Source organism: Anas acuta, chromosome 14, assembly GCF_963932015.1.
Source record: "Anas acuta chromosome 14, bAnaAcu1.1, whole genome shotgun sequence".
Classification (NCBI taxonomy): Eukaryota; Metazoa; Chordata; class Aves; order Anseriformes; family Anatidae; genus Anas; species Anas acuta.
Genome location: NC_088992.1, coordinates 12,563,984 through 12,580,204, shown reverse-complemented (window position 1 = coordinate 12,580,204; position 16,221 = coordinate 12,563,984). Strand labels below are relative to the sequence as shown.

At 48.9% G+C, this 16,221-nt stretch overlaps 2 protein-coding genes across 2 annotated transcripts; both read right to left on the bottom strand.

The window, feature by feature from the left end:
* Positions 1-2,980: 2,980 nt before the first annotated feature.
* LOC137864439 (protocadherin beta-15-like) lies at positions 2,981-7,158 on the bottom strand. Its single transcript, XM_068698529.1, has one exon. It carries the CDS (start codon positions 6,926-6,928, stop codon positions 3,845-3,847), a length of 3,084 nt encoding a protein of 1,027 aa, XP_068554630.1. The 5' UTR covers positions 6,929-7,158; the 3' UTR covers positions 2,981-3,844.
* Positions 7,159-9,238: 2,080 nt separating this feature from the next.
* Positions 9,239-13,117, bottom strand: LOC137864464 (protocadherin beta-4-like). The gene has a single exon (XM_068698563.1). The coding sequence runs from the start codon at positions 12,844-12,846 to the stop codon at positions 10,411-10,413; it is 2,436 nt and encodes an 811-aa protein (XP_068554664.1). The 5' UTR covers positions 12,847-13,117; the 3' UTR covers positions 9,239-10,410.
* Between the last annotated feature and the right edge of the window lie 3,104 nt (positions 13,118-16,221).

Below are 16,221 nucleotides of genomic sequence, written 5' to 3'. Positions count from 1 at the left end.
ACATTTACCTTAGAATCCTGGCAAGCAGAAGTGCACAGTGCTTTATAGCTATCATCGATCTCAGCATTGGGAGTGCTTCTAGAGCTTTCAGGCAATCTCCAGGAGATAGCCAACCACAGGGATCTCTGCTAGTGCACGTTTCTTCTGTCCACTGGAAATGATAGTTAGCAATCTAAGCACCTTTCTTGCTGGCCAAACTGGAGAAGCACACATCACAAATACACACTGAGCCTCTTGCTTCTCAGAATGGGAGATCGAGGACAAAACCAAGAAATAGAGCAGCACTTGTGCTGCATTGAGACACAGGACTCACACCATCCTTTCCCGGCTGACATGGGGGCATGGCTGAAGTGAATTATATGAGTATGACTTGCTTGTCTTTTAAGGAAGGATGGCCAAATTGCATTACCATGAGAATGATCTTTGTCTGCCCACTCTCATCCATGTGTAACATCCCAGAAAAGACAGGGTGGGGTCCACAGCGTTCCTAAACAAGGAGGACAAATTAATTAAGGAGCCAAAGAGTTTAACGAGACAAAATACTTAACGAGCCAATTTTAAGAGGCAAACCCTACTAATGAAGTACTTCAGAAAAAATATTGTCCGAGGTGAAACAAATTGCCTGAAGGAAAGAAACTTTACTTTCTTGATTTTATCTGTTTTATTTTATTTTTCCTTTGAGGGGTGAAGACAAACATACATCTGACATCCTATTGCAGGGTAACTTGCAAAGCCAATCACAAGAAGCAGGACAAAGAATTTAAGGAGCCAAAGAATTTAAGGAGAGAAAGAACCTAAGAAGACAATTTGAAGAGCCAATTTCTACTCACTTCAGAAGAGATCCCAACTGAGGTGAAACATATCATTGCCTGAATGATGGAGACTTTAGTTTCTTTCATTCTATTTATTTGCTTACTTATTTATTTTGGAGGTGTAGAGGAAAACATATATCTGACTTATTTTATGAGGTTTATTTGCAAGGCCAATTTCAAGTGCAGGTTTAGTCTCCAGGAAACAAGGGTAAGGGTTGTGAGCTAGATCCCTTCCAGCTCTAAAACACTAGACAGGGTCTGGTCTCACCAGTTTTGAACAGAGGGGAAGTATGGCTTCCCTTGGGCTGCTCGAGATATTCCCTTGACCTGTTCAAGTGACTCTGCTGATTCAACCATCATTAGGCTTCTTTATGGCAAGGGCATGCTTCTGGCACATGTTCAACTTGGTATCTACTGGGACCCACAGAGCCTTTTCCACCAGCCTGCTTTCCTGGAACATGGCATTGTTCCTCCCCAAGTGAAGGACTTTGCACTTTTCCTTGAGGGTCCTGTCAGCCCATTTCTCCAGGTTCTCCTGGTCCTTCTGATGACAGCAACACCTTCTGCTGTAGCCAACACTTCTCCACCTCAGCCCACTCCCGTTTTACAGTACCTGCTGACTTACAGGGGGTACACTCTGTCCCACCATTGGGATTATTTATAAGGACGTTCATCACAGAAACATAGAATATCCCAAGCTGGAAGAAACCGATATGGATCATCGAGTCCAACTCCTGGCTCCACACACCTCTACAACAAAAATTCAGACCACGTGGCTAAGAGCACAGACAAAATGCACAGCCCAAATTTGCTCAAAATACCTTCTAGTCCTACATCCAAATCATTTATAAAAACACTGAAGAGAACTGGCTCTAATACAAAGCCTTGGGGGACCCCACTGATGACCTGCGGATACCCTGCTGCAGCCCCATTTACCATAAACATTTGAGCAGTACCCATCAGACAATTATTCATCCATCGTATGATGTTTTTGTCTTGCTGTATGCTGGACATTTTGCTCAGTAGGATGCTAAGGGAAACTGTGTCAAAAGCTTTACTGAAATCCAAAAAGATTACAGCAGCTGGTTTCCCTTCATCAGCTACATGGGTGATCTCATAATAAAAGGAAATCAAATTTGTTAAACAGAACCTACCCCTCACGAAGCCATCTTGGCAGGAACCGACTCATGAAGCCATTTTGGCAGGAATCAATGACTTTTTTGACCCGGGATGCGATTCAGTAACTCCCAGGATTATCTCCATAATTCTATCCTGCACTGCCATGACACTAACAGGCCTGTAGTTTCCAGGGTCTTCTTTCTTGCCCTTCTTGAAAACTGGTACAACACTTGCCACATTCCGGTCAACTGGGGCCTCTCCTGATTCCCAAGAACATTGAAAAAAAATTGAGAGAATTCCCACGATGATGTCAGTCAGCTCTCTGAGTACTCTGAGATGAAAACCATCCAAATCCATGGATGTGTATGGATCTAGGTGGAGCAGCAAATCCCACACACATTAAACAATGCAATCTGTATTGATCCATGGGGTACACCAAGAGTTCCTGGCATCCAACAGGACTTTATGCCATTGATCACCACTCTTCCGGGCCCAGTTGTTCAGCCACATATGCTCAGTCCTCAAAAAACCCACAAGAGGCCTTCTAGGAAATCCGTGCTACCCACACTTTTCCTTCAGGCACTAGTAGTCACAACTCTAGGTAGAAGACACATTCCCACAGAAAAATACCTCAATAAAGAAAACAATTAAAAATATATATAATAAATAAAAACGCACCCAGACTTTGGAAAAACCCTGGATCCTTTACAGAGCCTTCCTGATAAGGACATTACTACAAAGACTCTCTCCACTACACCATCCTTTTTATTGCCAGAATGGCACTCAGGCATTCATTCCATTTCACTTTTACAGACAAGGGTATACCAGCTTAAAAATGGTACAGTGTATAATGCAGCACAACAGAACATGAGGGTGTTTATGTATCCAGTCCCAGAACACCTTCTTTCCAAAAACCCATTGTTATATGTTGGATGTCAGTCCTTCTTAAGGGGAATTCGTACGACAATGTTTAAATACACAGACAAAGGAGAAAGGGAAAAAAAAAAAAGGAAAATGTAAGCATTCTAACAAAAACCTGGAAAACCAGACAATGATAGCACTTCCCTTTCATTGAGGAACCCCTTCAAGAATAAATGAAAAAAATGACACAAAAAAAGGATATTCCTTTTTAAAGTCTATCTTCTGCCTTATAGACAAATGTCCTCTGAGGCAATGTATCAAGATGCTTTGCCATCCACCCAAACACAATGATCAGGGTCAAAGCTATGTATAAGTAGTGTCTGTTGGAATTGTTAGTCCTCCAATACTTCTGAGTCACTCCCAAGCACATGGACCACTGCAAAGTCTGGCTCTGCATGTATTTGCTGTGCCCTACAGAAGATGAGATGGCAGAACCCAGTAAAACACATGGTTCATGCCAACTGAGGTGGAAGACCACACAGTGCAAAAACACATGGTGCTGACATGCCTCACACAGAGAGATCCAGGACTCAGCAAAGAAAGAGAGAAGCACTTCCACTGCAGTGATACACAGGGCTAACATCTTTCTTCCCTGCAGAGAAGGGAGGCGGGTTATACTGCGCTGTCAACTGCCCAGCCTCAACATTGTGTTTCAGCACAGAATAAGACAGGGTGATTGTCAAGGTTTTTCCTAATGACAAACAATTAGTCGTACAGCCAGTATCAAACCTTACTCATGAAACACTTTGGAGAACTCAGTATCAGAGCTGAAACACATCATTGCATGAGCAAAAGCCTTGGTTCCCTTACATTTTTTTATTCCTAATTTTTTCGAGGGGTGAAGAAAAACATACATCTCACTTAGTGTTATAGGGTTACTAGTGAAGCCAATTACAAATGCAGATTTAATCTCCAGGAAACAAGACTGAATATCATTAGCCAGATCCCTTCCACCTCCAAGGCATGAAGCCTTTCATTGTGTGGATTCAGGCCTAGTTAAAGGGAAGGCCATTAAAGTGTCCAACAGATGGTGTACCAGAGATGTCCAGGGCTGCATCCCCCATGGAGTTCGGGATGGGAGGGAAATCCTCTGTGTCACCAACACCCCTGCCTGTGCCAGAGTGCTGTGGTGGCAGGCTGGGGAGGATGGGCTTCAGGAACTTGAACTCGCTGCTGCCCGACCCCGTGGTAAGGTTGATCTCGTAGCAATAGGCGTGGGGAAGGGTCCCAGCAGCAGCCCCAGCAGCAAGACTGCTAGGCAAGTTACCCGTGCCATACAGCATGTGCCCTCCTTTCAGCTCCTTTCTCTTGCACACCTTGCAAGCAACAAAGGCTGTGACAGATGTGAGGAAGAGGAGGGAGACAAAGACCAGTGAAACGATTAAATAGATTGTCAGGGAGCTGTCTTCATCCTGCACAGCCAGCTCCTGCTGTGGCAGGTGTTCCTGTGAGAGGCCGTTGAGCAGGAGTACGTTCAGTGCTGCAGTGGCCGACAGAGGTGGCTGCCCATTGTCACGCACCAGCACCTCGAGCTTCTGCTTCACTGCATCCCTCTCTGTCACTGGCCTCCTCAGACGCACCTCCCCATTTTGGCTACCCACAGCAAACAGCCCGGGGTCTGTGGCCCTCAGCAGGTGGAAGGAAAGCCACGAGTTCTGACCAGAGTCCGCATCAACAGCCACCACTTTTGTGACCAGGTCCCCCACCTCAGCTGACGCTGGAACCAGCTCACTGGATGGCGGGCTGCTGTCTTGTGCAGGATGCAACACCAGTGGGGCATTGTCGTTCTCGTCCACCACGAGGAGGCGGACGGTGACATTAGTGCTGAGGGGAGGGGACCCTGCATCGGTGGCACTCACCAGCACCTCGAGCTGCCTCACCTGCTCATAGTCGAGTGGACGCAGCACAAACACATGTCCGTTCTCTGAGTTCACGGAGATGCAGGAGCAGGGGTCCTGCTCAGTGGGGTGCTCAGGCACCAGGGAATAGGTCACCTTGGCATTGGGTCCTGCGTCTGAGTCCACTGCACTGATAGCCCCAACAAGCACTCCAGGGATATTGTTCTCTCGCACATACATGGTGTACGATGTCTGGTTGAAGACAGGGGCATTGTCATTGACATCGGAGATGTCCACCGTGAAGGTCTGGGTAGTGGTGAGAGGAGGAGAGCCTGCGTCTGCCGCTAGGATGACCACAAGGTACTGAGCTGTCTCCTCCCGATCGAATGTGCTCACGGTCACTAACTCATAGTAATTCTTATAGGCTGGCCTCAGGGAGAAGGAGAGCTGGTCTTCAAGGGCACAGCTGATCTCCCCATTCACACCAGAATCCCGGTCCCTCACAGCAAAGAGGGCTACCAATGTCCCAGGCTCTGTTTTCTCAGAGAGGGGGCTGCTGAAGGAACTGACCACCACCTCCGGTGCATTGTCGTTCACATCCACCACCTCCACGACTACATTGCACATGCCTGAGAGACCCCCACCATCAGTTGCCTGTACACTGACCTCATATTTCTGTGTGGTCTCAAAATCCAGGGGCTTTGTGACACGAATTTCACCACTCATAGTATCAATGGAGAATGGCAAATGGTTCTCACCCACCGACTGGCTGAACCTATAGGAGATGTCACCATTCAGTCCCACGTCTGGATCGGTGGCTACAACTCTGAGAACCACAGAACCCTTTGCGGCATTTTCCAAAACACGTACAATGTAAAGCTTCTGTGTGAAGGTAGGAGCATTATCATTTACATCTAGAACTATGATGTGAATTTGGGTGGTCCCGCTCCTAGGTGGAGAGCCACCGTCTGTAGCAATGAGACTGAAAAGTAGCTCTGGCTGCTCCTCTCTGTCGAGAGGCTTTTCCAATACTAATTCTATATATTTGTTACCTTCAGCCAGACTCTCAGAGGAAACACTGAAGTACTCGTTCTCCGGAGCGATGGTGTAAGCCTGGATGCTGTTGCTGCCAACGTCCAGGTCCTGAGCCGTCTCCATGGGGAAATGCGAGCCAGGGTCGCTGGTTTCCGGGATCTGAAAAGTGACTCGTTCCTCGGGAAAGACCGGCGAGTGGTCGTTGACGTCCTCCACGGCCACCTCGACACGAAAGAACTGCAGCGGGTTTTCCAGCAGGAGCTCGAAGGCGAGCGTGCAGGTAAGCGAGCGGCCGCACATCTCCTCGCGATCGAGCCGCTCCGCCAGGACGAGGCGGCCGGTGGCGCGCTCTAAGCGAAAATGCTGCCGGCCGTCCGCGGAGGCAATGCGTGCCCGGCGAGCCGACAGCTGCGCCGGCGTCAGCCCCGCGTCCTCCGCCACGTTGGCCACCACGGAGCCGCTCTCCCCCTCCTCGGCTACGGAGTAGCGGATGGGCTCGCAGCGAACGCGCGGCACGCACAGCAAAGCACACAGACAAAGCACTTGCCTTGCAGACGCCATGGCGGGGCGGCGGACACCCTCCGTCTGCCGCAGTCCTCCGCGGGAAGCGGCGCCCGGCAGCAGCGCGGCGCCAAGGGCGGGCGCCCTCCCTCGCGGCCTCCCTCTCTCCCTCTCGCCGAGCTCGGCTGGCGGCCCGCAGCGCGGCACTCCGGGACCGGCAGCGGCTGCTGCGGAGGACGCCGCGGACGACCGCTCGCCGCCGCCTCCCGGCTGCGCTGCGCTGCGCTGCGCTGGGCTCGGCCGCCTCCCCGCTCGCAGCCGCTCGCCGCCGCCTTGGCCACGAGCACCACCCTGCGGCCTGCGGCGGGACTGCTCCGGGACGGGACGCGCTCCTGGCCGCCGACTCGCAGCCTTCCACAAACGCCGGTGTTGGGGTGTTCTTCCCATGTCACCTTTACAGGAAAGCGTGTCCTGCGTGGCTGTGATGCAGCGTATGACTGCAGCGCAAAGCAGTGTGAGCTTTTCCAAATGTTCAGTGCCATACCACCACCGTTCCAAAAACATGTTCTGCCTGTGGTGACAGTCCTTCATCAGGGGAATAGGTAACACAATGCTCCAACACAACTCATACAGGAAAAGAGAATGGGAAAAAGGGGAATGAAAGCTTTCAAACACCATGGAAATAAACCCACGAATAATCATGTCAGACTGCACTCTTGTCTCATGGAGAAGCTAGAGTAAGCGGGAAGGAAAGCAATGGGATAAAACTGTGAGACCAGTTTTTAACATTTCTTTGGGAAAGACTTGTCGTTCATTTACCTTAGAATCCAGGCATTACCATGAGAATGATCTTTGTCTGCCCAATCTCACCCTTGTGTTATATCCCAGAAAAGACAGGGTGGGGTCCACAGCGTTCCCTAACAAGGAGGACAAATTAATGAAGGAGCCTAAGAACTTACTTAACGAGCCAATTTAAAGAGCCAAACCCTACTAATGAGGTGCTTCGGAAAAGATATTGTCCGAGATGAAACAAATTGCCTGAAGGAAAGAAACTTTACTTTCTTGATTTTATCTCTTATTTTTCCTTTGAGGGGTGAAGAAAATCATACCTCTGATTTCCTATTAGAGGGTAATTTGCGAAGCCAATTACAACAAGCAGGACAAAGAATTTATGGAGCCAAAAAATTTAACAAGACAAAAAACAAGATAATCTGAAGAGCCAATTTCTACTCACTTCAGAAGAGATTTCGACTGAGGTGAAACATATCATTTCCCGAATGATGCAGTCTTTGGTTTCTTTCATTCAGTTTATCTGCTTATTTATTTATTTTGGAAGTGTAGAGGAAAACATATATCTGACTCAATTTTAGAGGGTTATTTGCAAGGCCAGTGTCAAGTGCAGGTTTAGTCTCCAGGAAACAAGGGTTAAGGGTTGCGAGCAGAACCCTTCCAGCTCTAAAACACTAGACAGGGTCTGGCCTCACCAGTGCTGCACAGAAGGGAAATACGGCTTTCCTTGGACAGCTCGAGATATTCCCTTGACCTGTTCAAGAGACTCTGCTGATTCAACTATCATTAGGCTGCTTTATGGCAAGGGCATGCTGCTGGCACATGTTCAACTTGGTATCCACTGGGACCCCAGAGCCTTTTCCACCAGCCTGCATTTCTGGAACATGTCATTGTTCCTCCCCATGTGAAGGATTTTGCACCTTTCCTTGTGTAACTCCATGAGGATCCTGTCAGCCCATTTCTCCAGGTTCTCCAGATCTTTTTGATGACAGCAACACCCTCTGCAGTAGCCGACCCTTCTCCTCCTCACCCCCATTCCCGTTCTACAGCGCCTGCTGACTTACAGAGGGCACACTCTGTCCCATCATTGAGATTATTTATAAGGATATTCAACACAGAATAAAAAGAATATCCCCAGCTGGAAGAAACCCGTAAGGATCATCTAGTGACCCTCCTGGCTCTTCATAGGTCTAAAAATAATTCCGACCATGTGACTAAGAGCACAAACCAAATGCACAGCCCAAATTTGCTCAAAATACCTTCTAGTCCTACATCCAAATCGTTTCTAAAAACATTGAAGAGAACTGGCACTAAAACGAAACCTTGGGGGACCCCACTGGTGACTGGCTGCTATCCTGGTGCAGCCCCATTTACCGTAAACCTTTGAGCAATACCCATCAGATAATTATTCATGCATTGTATGATGTTTTTGTCTAGCTGCATGCTGGGTATATTGCTCAGTAGGATCCTAAGGGAAACTGTGTCAAAAGCTTTACTGAAATCCAAAAAGATTACAGCAGCTGGTTTCGCTTCATCGACTAGATGGGTGATCTCATAATAAAAGGAAATCAAATTTGTTAAACAGAACCTACCCCTCATGAAGCCATCTTGGCTGGGACCAATGATTGTGTTGTCCCCCAGGTGTGATTCAATAGCTCCCAGAGTAATCTCCATAATTATACCCTGTGCTGCCATGACACTAACAGGCCTCTAGTTTCCAGGGTCTTCTTTCTTGCCCTTCTTGAAAACTGGTACAACATTTGCCAGCTTCCAGTCAACTGGGACCTCTCCCGATTCCCAAGAACACTGAAAAATAATTGAGAGAATTCCCATGATGATGTCAGTCAGCTCTCTGAGCACCCTGAGATGAAACCCATCCAAATCCATGGACGTGTATGGATCTAAGTGAAGTAGCAAATCCCATACACAGTAAACAATGCAATCTGCATTGATCCATGGGGTACACCAAGTGTTCCTGGCATCCAACAGGACTTTATGCCACTGATCACCACTCTTCTGGGCCCAGCTTATCAGCCACATATGCTCAGGACTCACAAGACCCACAGGAGGCCTTCCAGCAAACACTTGCTACCCACCCTTTTCCTTCAGGCACTAGCAGTCACATCTCCAGGTTGAGGACACATTTCTCCAGAACAATACCTCAATAAAGGAAACAATTAAATATATATATAATAAATAAAAAAGTACCCAGACAGACAGTGACCCAGGACAACAGCATCCTTTTTATTGCCAGAATGGCACTTGGGAATTCATTCCATTTCACTTTTACAGACAAGGGTATACCAGCTTAAAAATGGTACAGTGTATAATGCAGCACAACAGAACATGAGGGTGTTTATGTATCCAGTCCCAGAACACCTTCTTTCCAAAAACCCATTGTTATATGTTGGATGTCAGTCCTTCTTAAGGGGAATTCGTAAGATAGTAGTTAAATACACAGCCAAAGGAGAAAGGGAAAAAAAGGAAGATGCAAGCATTCTAACAAAAACCTGGAAAACCAGACCATGATAGCACTTCCCTTTCATTGAGGAACCCCTTCAAGCAACAATGAAAACAATGACACAAAAAAAGGATATTCTGTTTTAAAGTCTATCTTTCTTCTGCCTTGTAGACAAATGTCCTCTGAGGCAATGTATCAAGATGCCTTGCCATCCACCCAAACACAATGATCAGGGTCATAGCTATGTATAAGTAGTGTCTGTTGGAGTTGTTAGTCCTCCTATACTTCTGAGTCACTCCCAAGCACATGGACCACTGCAAAGTCTGGCTCTGCATGTATTTGCTGTGCCCTGCAGAAGATGAGATGGCAGAACCCAGTAAAACACATGGTTCATGCCAATTGAGGTGGAAGACCACACACTGCAAAACCAGATGGTGCCGACATGCCTCACACAGAGAGATCCAGGACTCAGCAAAGAAAGAGAGAAGAACTTGAACTGCAGTGATACACAGGGCTAACACCTTTCTTCCCTGCAGAGAAGGGAGGCGGGTTATACTGCACTGTCAACTGCCCAGCCTCAACATTGTGTTTCAGCACAGAATAAGACAGGGTGATTGTCAAGATTTTTCCTAATGACAAGCATTTAGCCAGAGAGCAAAGGATCAAACCTTGCTCATGAAGCACCAGTACCAGACCTGGAATATATCATTGCCTGAGAATAAAGGCCTTAGTTCTCTTATATATATAAATTTAATTTATAATATTTTTTTTTTGGGGGGGGAGAAGAAAAACACACATCTGACTTAGTGTTAGAGGGTCACTTGTGAATTCAATTACAAATGCAGATTTAATCTCCAGGAAACAAGACTGAATATCATTAGCTATATCCCTTCCAGCTCCAAGGCATGAAGTTTTCCACTGTGTAGACACAGACCTAGTTAAAGGGAAGGCCATTAAAGTCTCCAACAGGTGGTGTACTAGAGATGTCCAGGGCTGCATCCCCCATGGAGTTCGGGACGGGTGGGAAATCCTCTGTGTCAGCTACACCCCTGCCTGTGCCAGAGTGCTGTGGTGGCAGGCTGGGGAGGATGGGCTTCAGGAACTTGAACTCACTGTTGCCCGACCCCGTGGTAAGGTTGATCTCGTAGCAATAGGCATGGGGCAGGGTCCCAGCAGCAGCCCCTTCAGCCAGACTGCTCTGCAAGTTGCCCATGCCATACAGCACATGCCCTCCTTTCAGCTCCTTTCTCTTGAGCAACTTGCAAGCAACAAAGGCTGTGATAGATGTGAGGAAGAGGAGGGAGACAAAGACCAGTGAAACGATTAAATAGATTGTCAGGGAGCTGTCTTCATCCTGCACAGCCAGCTCCTGCTGTGGCAGGTGTTCCTGTGAGAGACCGTTGAGCAGGAGTACATTCAGTGCTGCAGTGGCCGACAGAGGTGGCCGCCCATTGTCACGCACCAGCACCTCGAGCTTCTGCTTCACGGCATCCCTCTCTGTCACTGGCCTCCTCAGACGCACCTCCCCATTTTGGCTACCCACAGCAAACAGCCCGGGGTCTGTGGCCCTCAGCAGGTGGAAGGAAAGCCACGAGTTCTGACCAGAGTCCGCATCAACGGCCACCACTTTGGTGACCAGGTCCCCCACCTCAGCCGACGCTGGCACCAGCTCACTGGATGGCGGGCTGCTGTCCTGAGCAGGGTGCAACACCAGTGGGGCATTGTCGTTCTCGTCCACCACGAGGAGGTGGACGGTGACGTTGGTGCTGAGGGGAGGGGACCCCGCATCGGTGGCACTCACCAGCACCTCAAGCTGCCTCACCTGCTCATAGTCCAGTGGACGCAGCACAAACACATGTCCGTTCTCTGAGTTCACGGAGATGCAGGAGCAGGGGTCCTGCTCAGTGGGGTGCACAGGCCTCAGGGAATAGGTCACCTTGGCATTGGGTCCTGCGTCTGAGTCCACTGCACTGACAGCCCCAACAAGCACTCCAGGGATATTGTTCTCTCGCACATACATGGTGTACGATGTCTGGTTGAAGACAGGGGCGTTGTCATTGACATCGGAGATGTTCACCGTGAAGGTCTGGGTAGTGGTGAGAGGAGGAGAGCCTGCGTCTGCCGCTAGGATGACCACAAGGTACTGAGCTGTCTCCTCCCGATCCAACGTGTTCATGGTCACCAGCTCATAATAATTCTTATAGGCTGGCCTTAGGGAGAAGGAGAGCTGGTCTTCAAGGGCACAGTTGATCTCCCCATTCACACCAGAATCCCTGTCCCTCACAGCAAATACAGCTACCACTGTCCCAGGCTCAGTGTTCTCAGGGAGGGGGCTGCTGAAGGAACTAACCACCACCTCTGGTGCATTGTCATTCACATCTGTCACCTCCACCACTGCATTGCACATGCCTGAGAGACCCCCACCATCAGTTGCCAGCATACTGAGCTCATATTTCTGTGTGGTCTCAAAATCCAGGGGCTTTGTGACACGAATTTCACCACTAATGGCATCAATTGTGAAGGGCAATTGGCTGTCACTGACTGCTTGGCTGAACCTATAGGAGATGTCACCATTCAGTCCCACGTCTGGATCAGTGGCTACAACACTGAGAACCACGGAGCCTGCTGGGGCACTTTCCAAAACCTGACCAACATACACGTCCTGACTAAAGGTGGGAGCGTTGTCATTTACATCCAGAACTATAATGTGGATTTGGGCAGTCCCACTCCTAGGTGGAGAGCCACCGTCTGCAGCAATGAGACTGAAAAGCAGCTCTGGCTGCTCCTCCCTGTCGAGAGGCTTTTCCAATACCAATTCTATAAATTTATTTCTCAGATGCTTAAAAGAAACACTGAAGTACTCGTTCTCGGGAGCGATAGTGTAAGCCTGGATGCTGTTGCTTCCAACGTCCAGGTCCTGAGCCGCCTCCACGGGGAAACGTGAGCCAGGGTCGCTGGTTTCCAAGATCTTAAAAGTGACTCGTTCCTCGGGAAAGACCGGCGAGTGGTCGTTGACGTCCTCCACGGCCACCTCGACACGAAAGAACTGCAGCGGGTTTTCCAGCAGGAGCTCGAAGGCGAGCGTGCAGGTAAGCGAGTGGCCGCACATCTCCTCGCGATCGAGCCGCTCCGCCAGGACGAGGCGGCCGGTGGCGCGCTCTAAGCGAAAATGCTGCCGGCCGTCCGCGGAGGCAATGCGTGCCCGGCGAGCCGACAGCTGCGCCGGCGTCAGCCCCGCGTCCTCCGCCACGTTGGCCACCACGGAGCCGCTCTCCCCCTCCTCGGCTACGGAGTAGCGGATGGGCTCGCAGCGAACGCGCGGCACGCACAGCAAAGCACACAGACAAAGCACTTGCCTTGCAGACGCCATGGCGGGGCGGCGGACACCCTCCGTCTGCCGCAGTCCTCCGCGGGAAGCGGCGCCCGGCAGCAGCGCGGCGCCAAGGGCGGGCGCCCTCCCTCGCGGCCTCCCTCTCTCCCTCTCGCCGAGCTCGGCTGGCGGCCCGCAGCGCGGCACTCCGGGACTGGCAGCGGCTGCTGCGGAGGACGGCGCGGACGACCGCTCGCCGCCGCCTCCCGGCTGCGCTGCGCTGCGCTGCGCTGGGCTCGGCCGCCTCCCCGCTCGCAGCCGCTCGCCGCCGCCTTGGCCACGAGCACCACCCTGCGGCCTGCGGCGGGACTGCTCCGGGACGGGACGCGCTCCTGGCCGCCGACTCGCAGCCTTGCACAAACGCCAGCGTGCTCACACAGCTTGCCTGCAAACTATACGGTTACAAGGACTCTCCAGACTAAAGCAGGCTTTTTGTGGCAGGAATAGCACTCGGGTGTTCTTCCCATGTCACCTTTACAGGAAAGCGTGTCCTGTTTGGCCGTGATGCAGCGTATGACTGCAGTACAAAGCAGCGTGAGCTTTTCCAAATGTTCAGTGCCATACCACCACCGTTCCAAAAACATGTTCTGCCTGTGGTGACAGTCCTTCTTCAGGGCAATAGGTAACACCATGCTCCAACACTACTCATATAGGAAATGAGAAATTGAAAACGTAGAATGAGAGCTTTCTAACACCATGGATCTAAACCCACGATTAATCATGTCAGACTGAACTCTTGTCTCATGGAGAAGCAAGAGCAAGTGGGAAGGAAAGTGATGGGATAAAACCGGAAGACCAGTTTTTAACTTTGTCTAGGTATAGAGTCGTCGTTCATTTACCGTGGAATCCTGGAAGTAGAGGTGCACAGTGCTTTATAGCTATCATCGATCTTATCATGGAGAGTGCTTCTAGAGCTTTCAGGCAATCTCCAGGAGACAACCAACCCTCCTTTTCTAATCCACAGGGATCTCTGGCTGTGCACGTATTTTCTGTCTTCTGGAGATGATAGTACTCAGTCTAAGCACCTCTCTTGCTGACCCAGCTCGAGGAGCACACATCACAAATACACACAGGGCCTATGCATCTCAGACACAGAGATCCAGGAACCAGCTAAAGAAAGAAAGATGCACTTGTGCTGCACTGAAGCAGAGGACTCACACTACCCTTTCCCTGCTGACATGGGGACATGGCTAAAGTGCATTACATGACTGTGAGTCTCTTTGCTTTTAAGGAAGGATGGCCAAGTGGCATTGGCGTGAGAATGATCTTTGTCTGCCCAATCTTACCCTTGTGTTACATCCCAGAGAAAGACAGGGTGGGGTCCACCGCGTTCTCTAACAAGGAGGATAAATTAATTAAGGAGCCAAAGAACTTAACGAGACAAAGTACTTAACGAGCCAATTTAAATAGGGAAACCCTATAAACGAAATACTTCAGAAAAGATATTGTCCGAGATGAAACAAATTGCCTGAAGGAAAGAAATTTTACTTTCTTGATTTTATCTGTTTTATTTTAATTTTTCTTTGAGGGGTGAAGAAAAACACAAATCTGACTTCGAATTAGAGGGTCATTTGTGAAGTCAATTAAACAAGCAGGAAAAAGAACTTAAGAAACCAAAGAATTTAAGGAGAGAAAGAAATTAACGAGACAATTTGAAGAGCCAACTTTTGGTCACTTCAGAAGAGATCTCGACTGAGGTGAAACATATCATTGCCTGAATGATGGAGACTTTGCTTTCTTTCATTCAATTTATCTGCTTATTTTTTTTATTTATTTTTGAGGTGTAGATGAAAATATATATCTGACTTATTTTTAGAGGGTAATTTCAAAGGCCAATTTCAAGTGCAGGTTTACTCTCCAGGAAACAAGGGTTAAGGGTTGTGAGCTAGATCTCTTCCAGCTCTAAAACACTAGACAGGGTCTGGCCTCACCGGTGGTGAACAGAAGGGAAATACGGCGTTCCTTGGACTACTCGAGATATTCTCTTGACCTGTTCAAGAGACTCTGCTGATTCAACCATCATTAGGCAAGGGTATGATGCTACTGGCACATGTTGAACTTGGTATCTACTGGGACCCCCAGAGCTTTTTCCACCAGCCTGCTTTCCTGGAACATGGCATTGTTCCTCCCCAAGAGAAGGACTTTGCACTTTTCCTTGAGGGTCATGTCAGCCCATTTCTCCAGGTTCTTCTGGTCCTTTTGATGACAGCAACACCTTCTGCTGTAGCCAACACTTCTCTAACCCAGCCCCACTCTGGTTTTACAGTACCTGCTGAATAACAAGGGGTACACTCTGTCCCATTATTTATATTATTTATAAGGACATTCATCAACGAATAAGAGGAATACCCAAGTGGGAAGAAACCCATATGGATCATCGAGTCCAACTCCTGGCTCCACACAGCTCTACAACAAAATTTCAGACCATGTGACTAAGAGCACAGCCCAAATTTGCTCAAAATACCTTCTAGTCCTACGTCCAAATCGTTTATAAAAACATTGAAGAGAACTGGCTCTAAAACAAAGCCATGGGGGACCCCACTGGTGACCAGCTGCTGGCCTGATGCAGCCCCATTTACCATAAACCTTCGAGCACAACCCATCAGATCATTATTCATGCATTTTATGATGTTTTTGTCTAGCTGTATGCTGGACAATGTGCCCAGTAGGGTCCTAAGGGAAACTGTGTCAAAAGCTTTACTGAAATCCAAAAAGATTACAGCAGCTGGTTTCCCTTCATAAACTACGTGTGATTTATAATAAACAGAAAGCAAATTTGTTAAACAGAACCTACCCCTCATGAAGACATCTTGGCTGGGACCAATGACTGTGTTGTCCCCCAGGTGTGATTCAATAACTCCCAGAATAATCTCCATAATTCTACCCTGCACTGCCATGACACTAACAGGCCTGTAGTTTCCAAGGTCTTCTTTCTTGCCCTTCTTGAAAACTGGTACAACATTTGCCAGCTTCCAGTCTACTGGGACCTCTCCAGATTCCCAAGAACACTGAAAATTTGTTGAGAGAATTCCCACAATGATATCAGTCAGCTCTCTGAGCACCCTGAGATTAAACCCATCCAAATCCATGGACGTGCATGGATCCAGGTGGAGCAGCCAATCCCGCACATGTTGAACAATGCAATCAGTGGTGAACAATATGGGATACCAATAGTTCCTGGCATCCAACAGGACTTTGTGCCACTGATCATCTCCGTTCTGGGCCCAGCTGCTCGGCCACTTCTTATGCTCAGTGCTCACAAGGCCCACAAGAGACCTGCCACGACATCCTAGATACCCACCCTTTTCCTTCAGGCATTAGCAGTCACATCTCCAGGTTGAGAACACATGCCACCAAACCAAAACCTCCATAAAG

Coding starts and splice junctions, on each gene's coding strand:
- LOC137864439 (XM_068698529.1), bottom strand. CDS start 6,928: ATGATTATTCGTGGGTTTATTTCCATGGTGTTTGAAAGCTTTCATTCC.
- LOC137864464 (XM_068698563.1), bottom strand. CDS start 12,846: ATGGCGTCTGCAAGGCAAGTGCTTTGTCTGTGTGCTTTGCTGTGCGTG.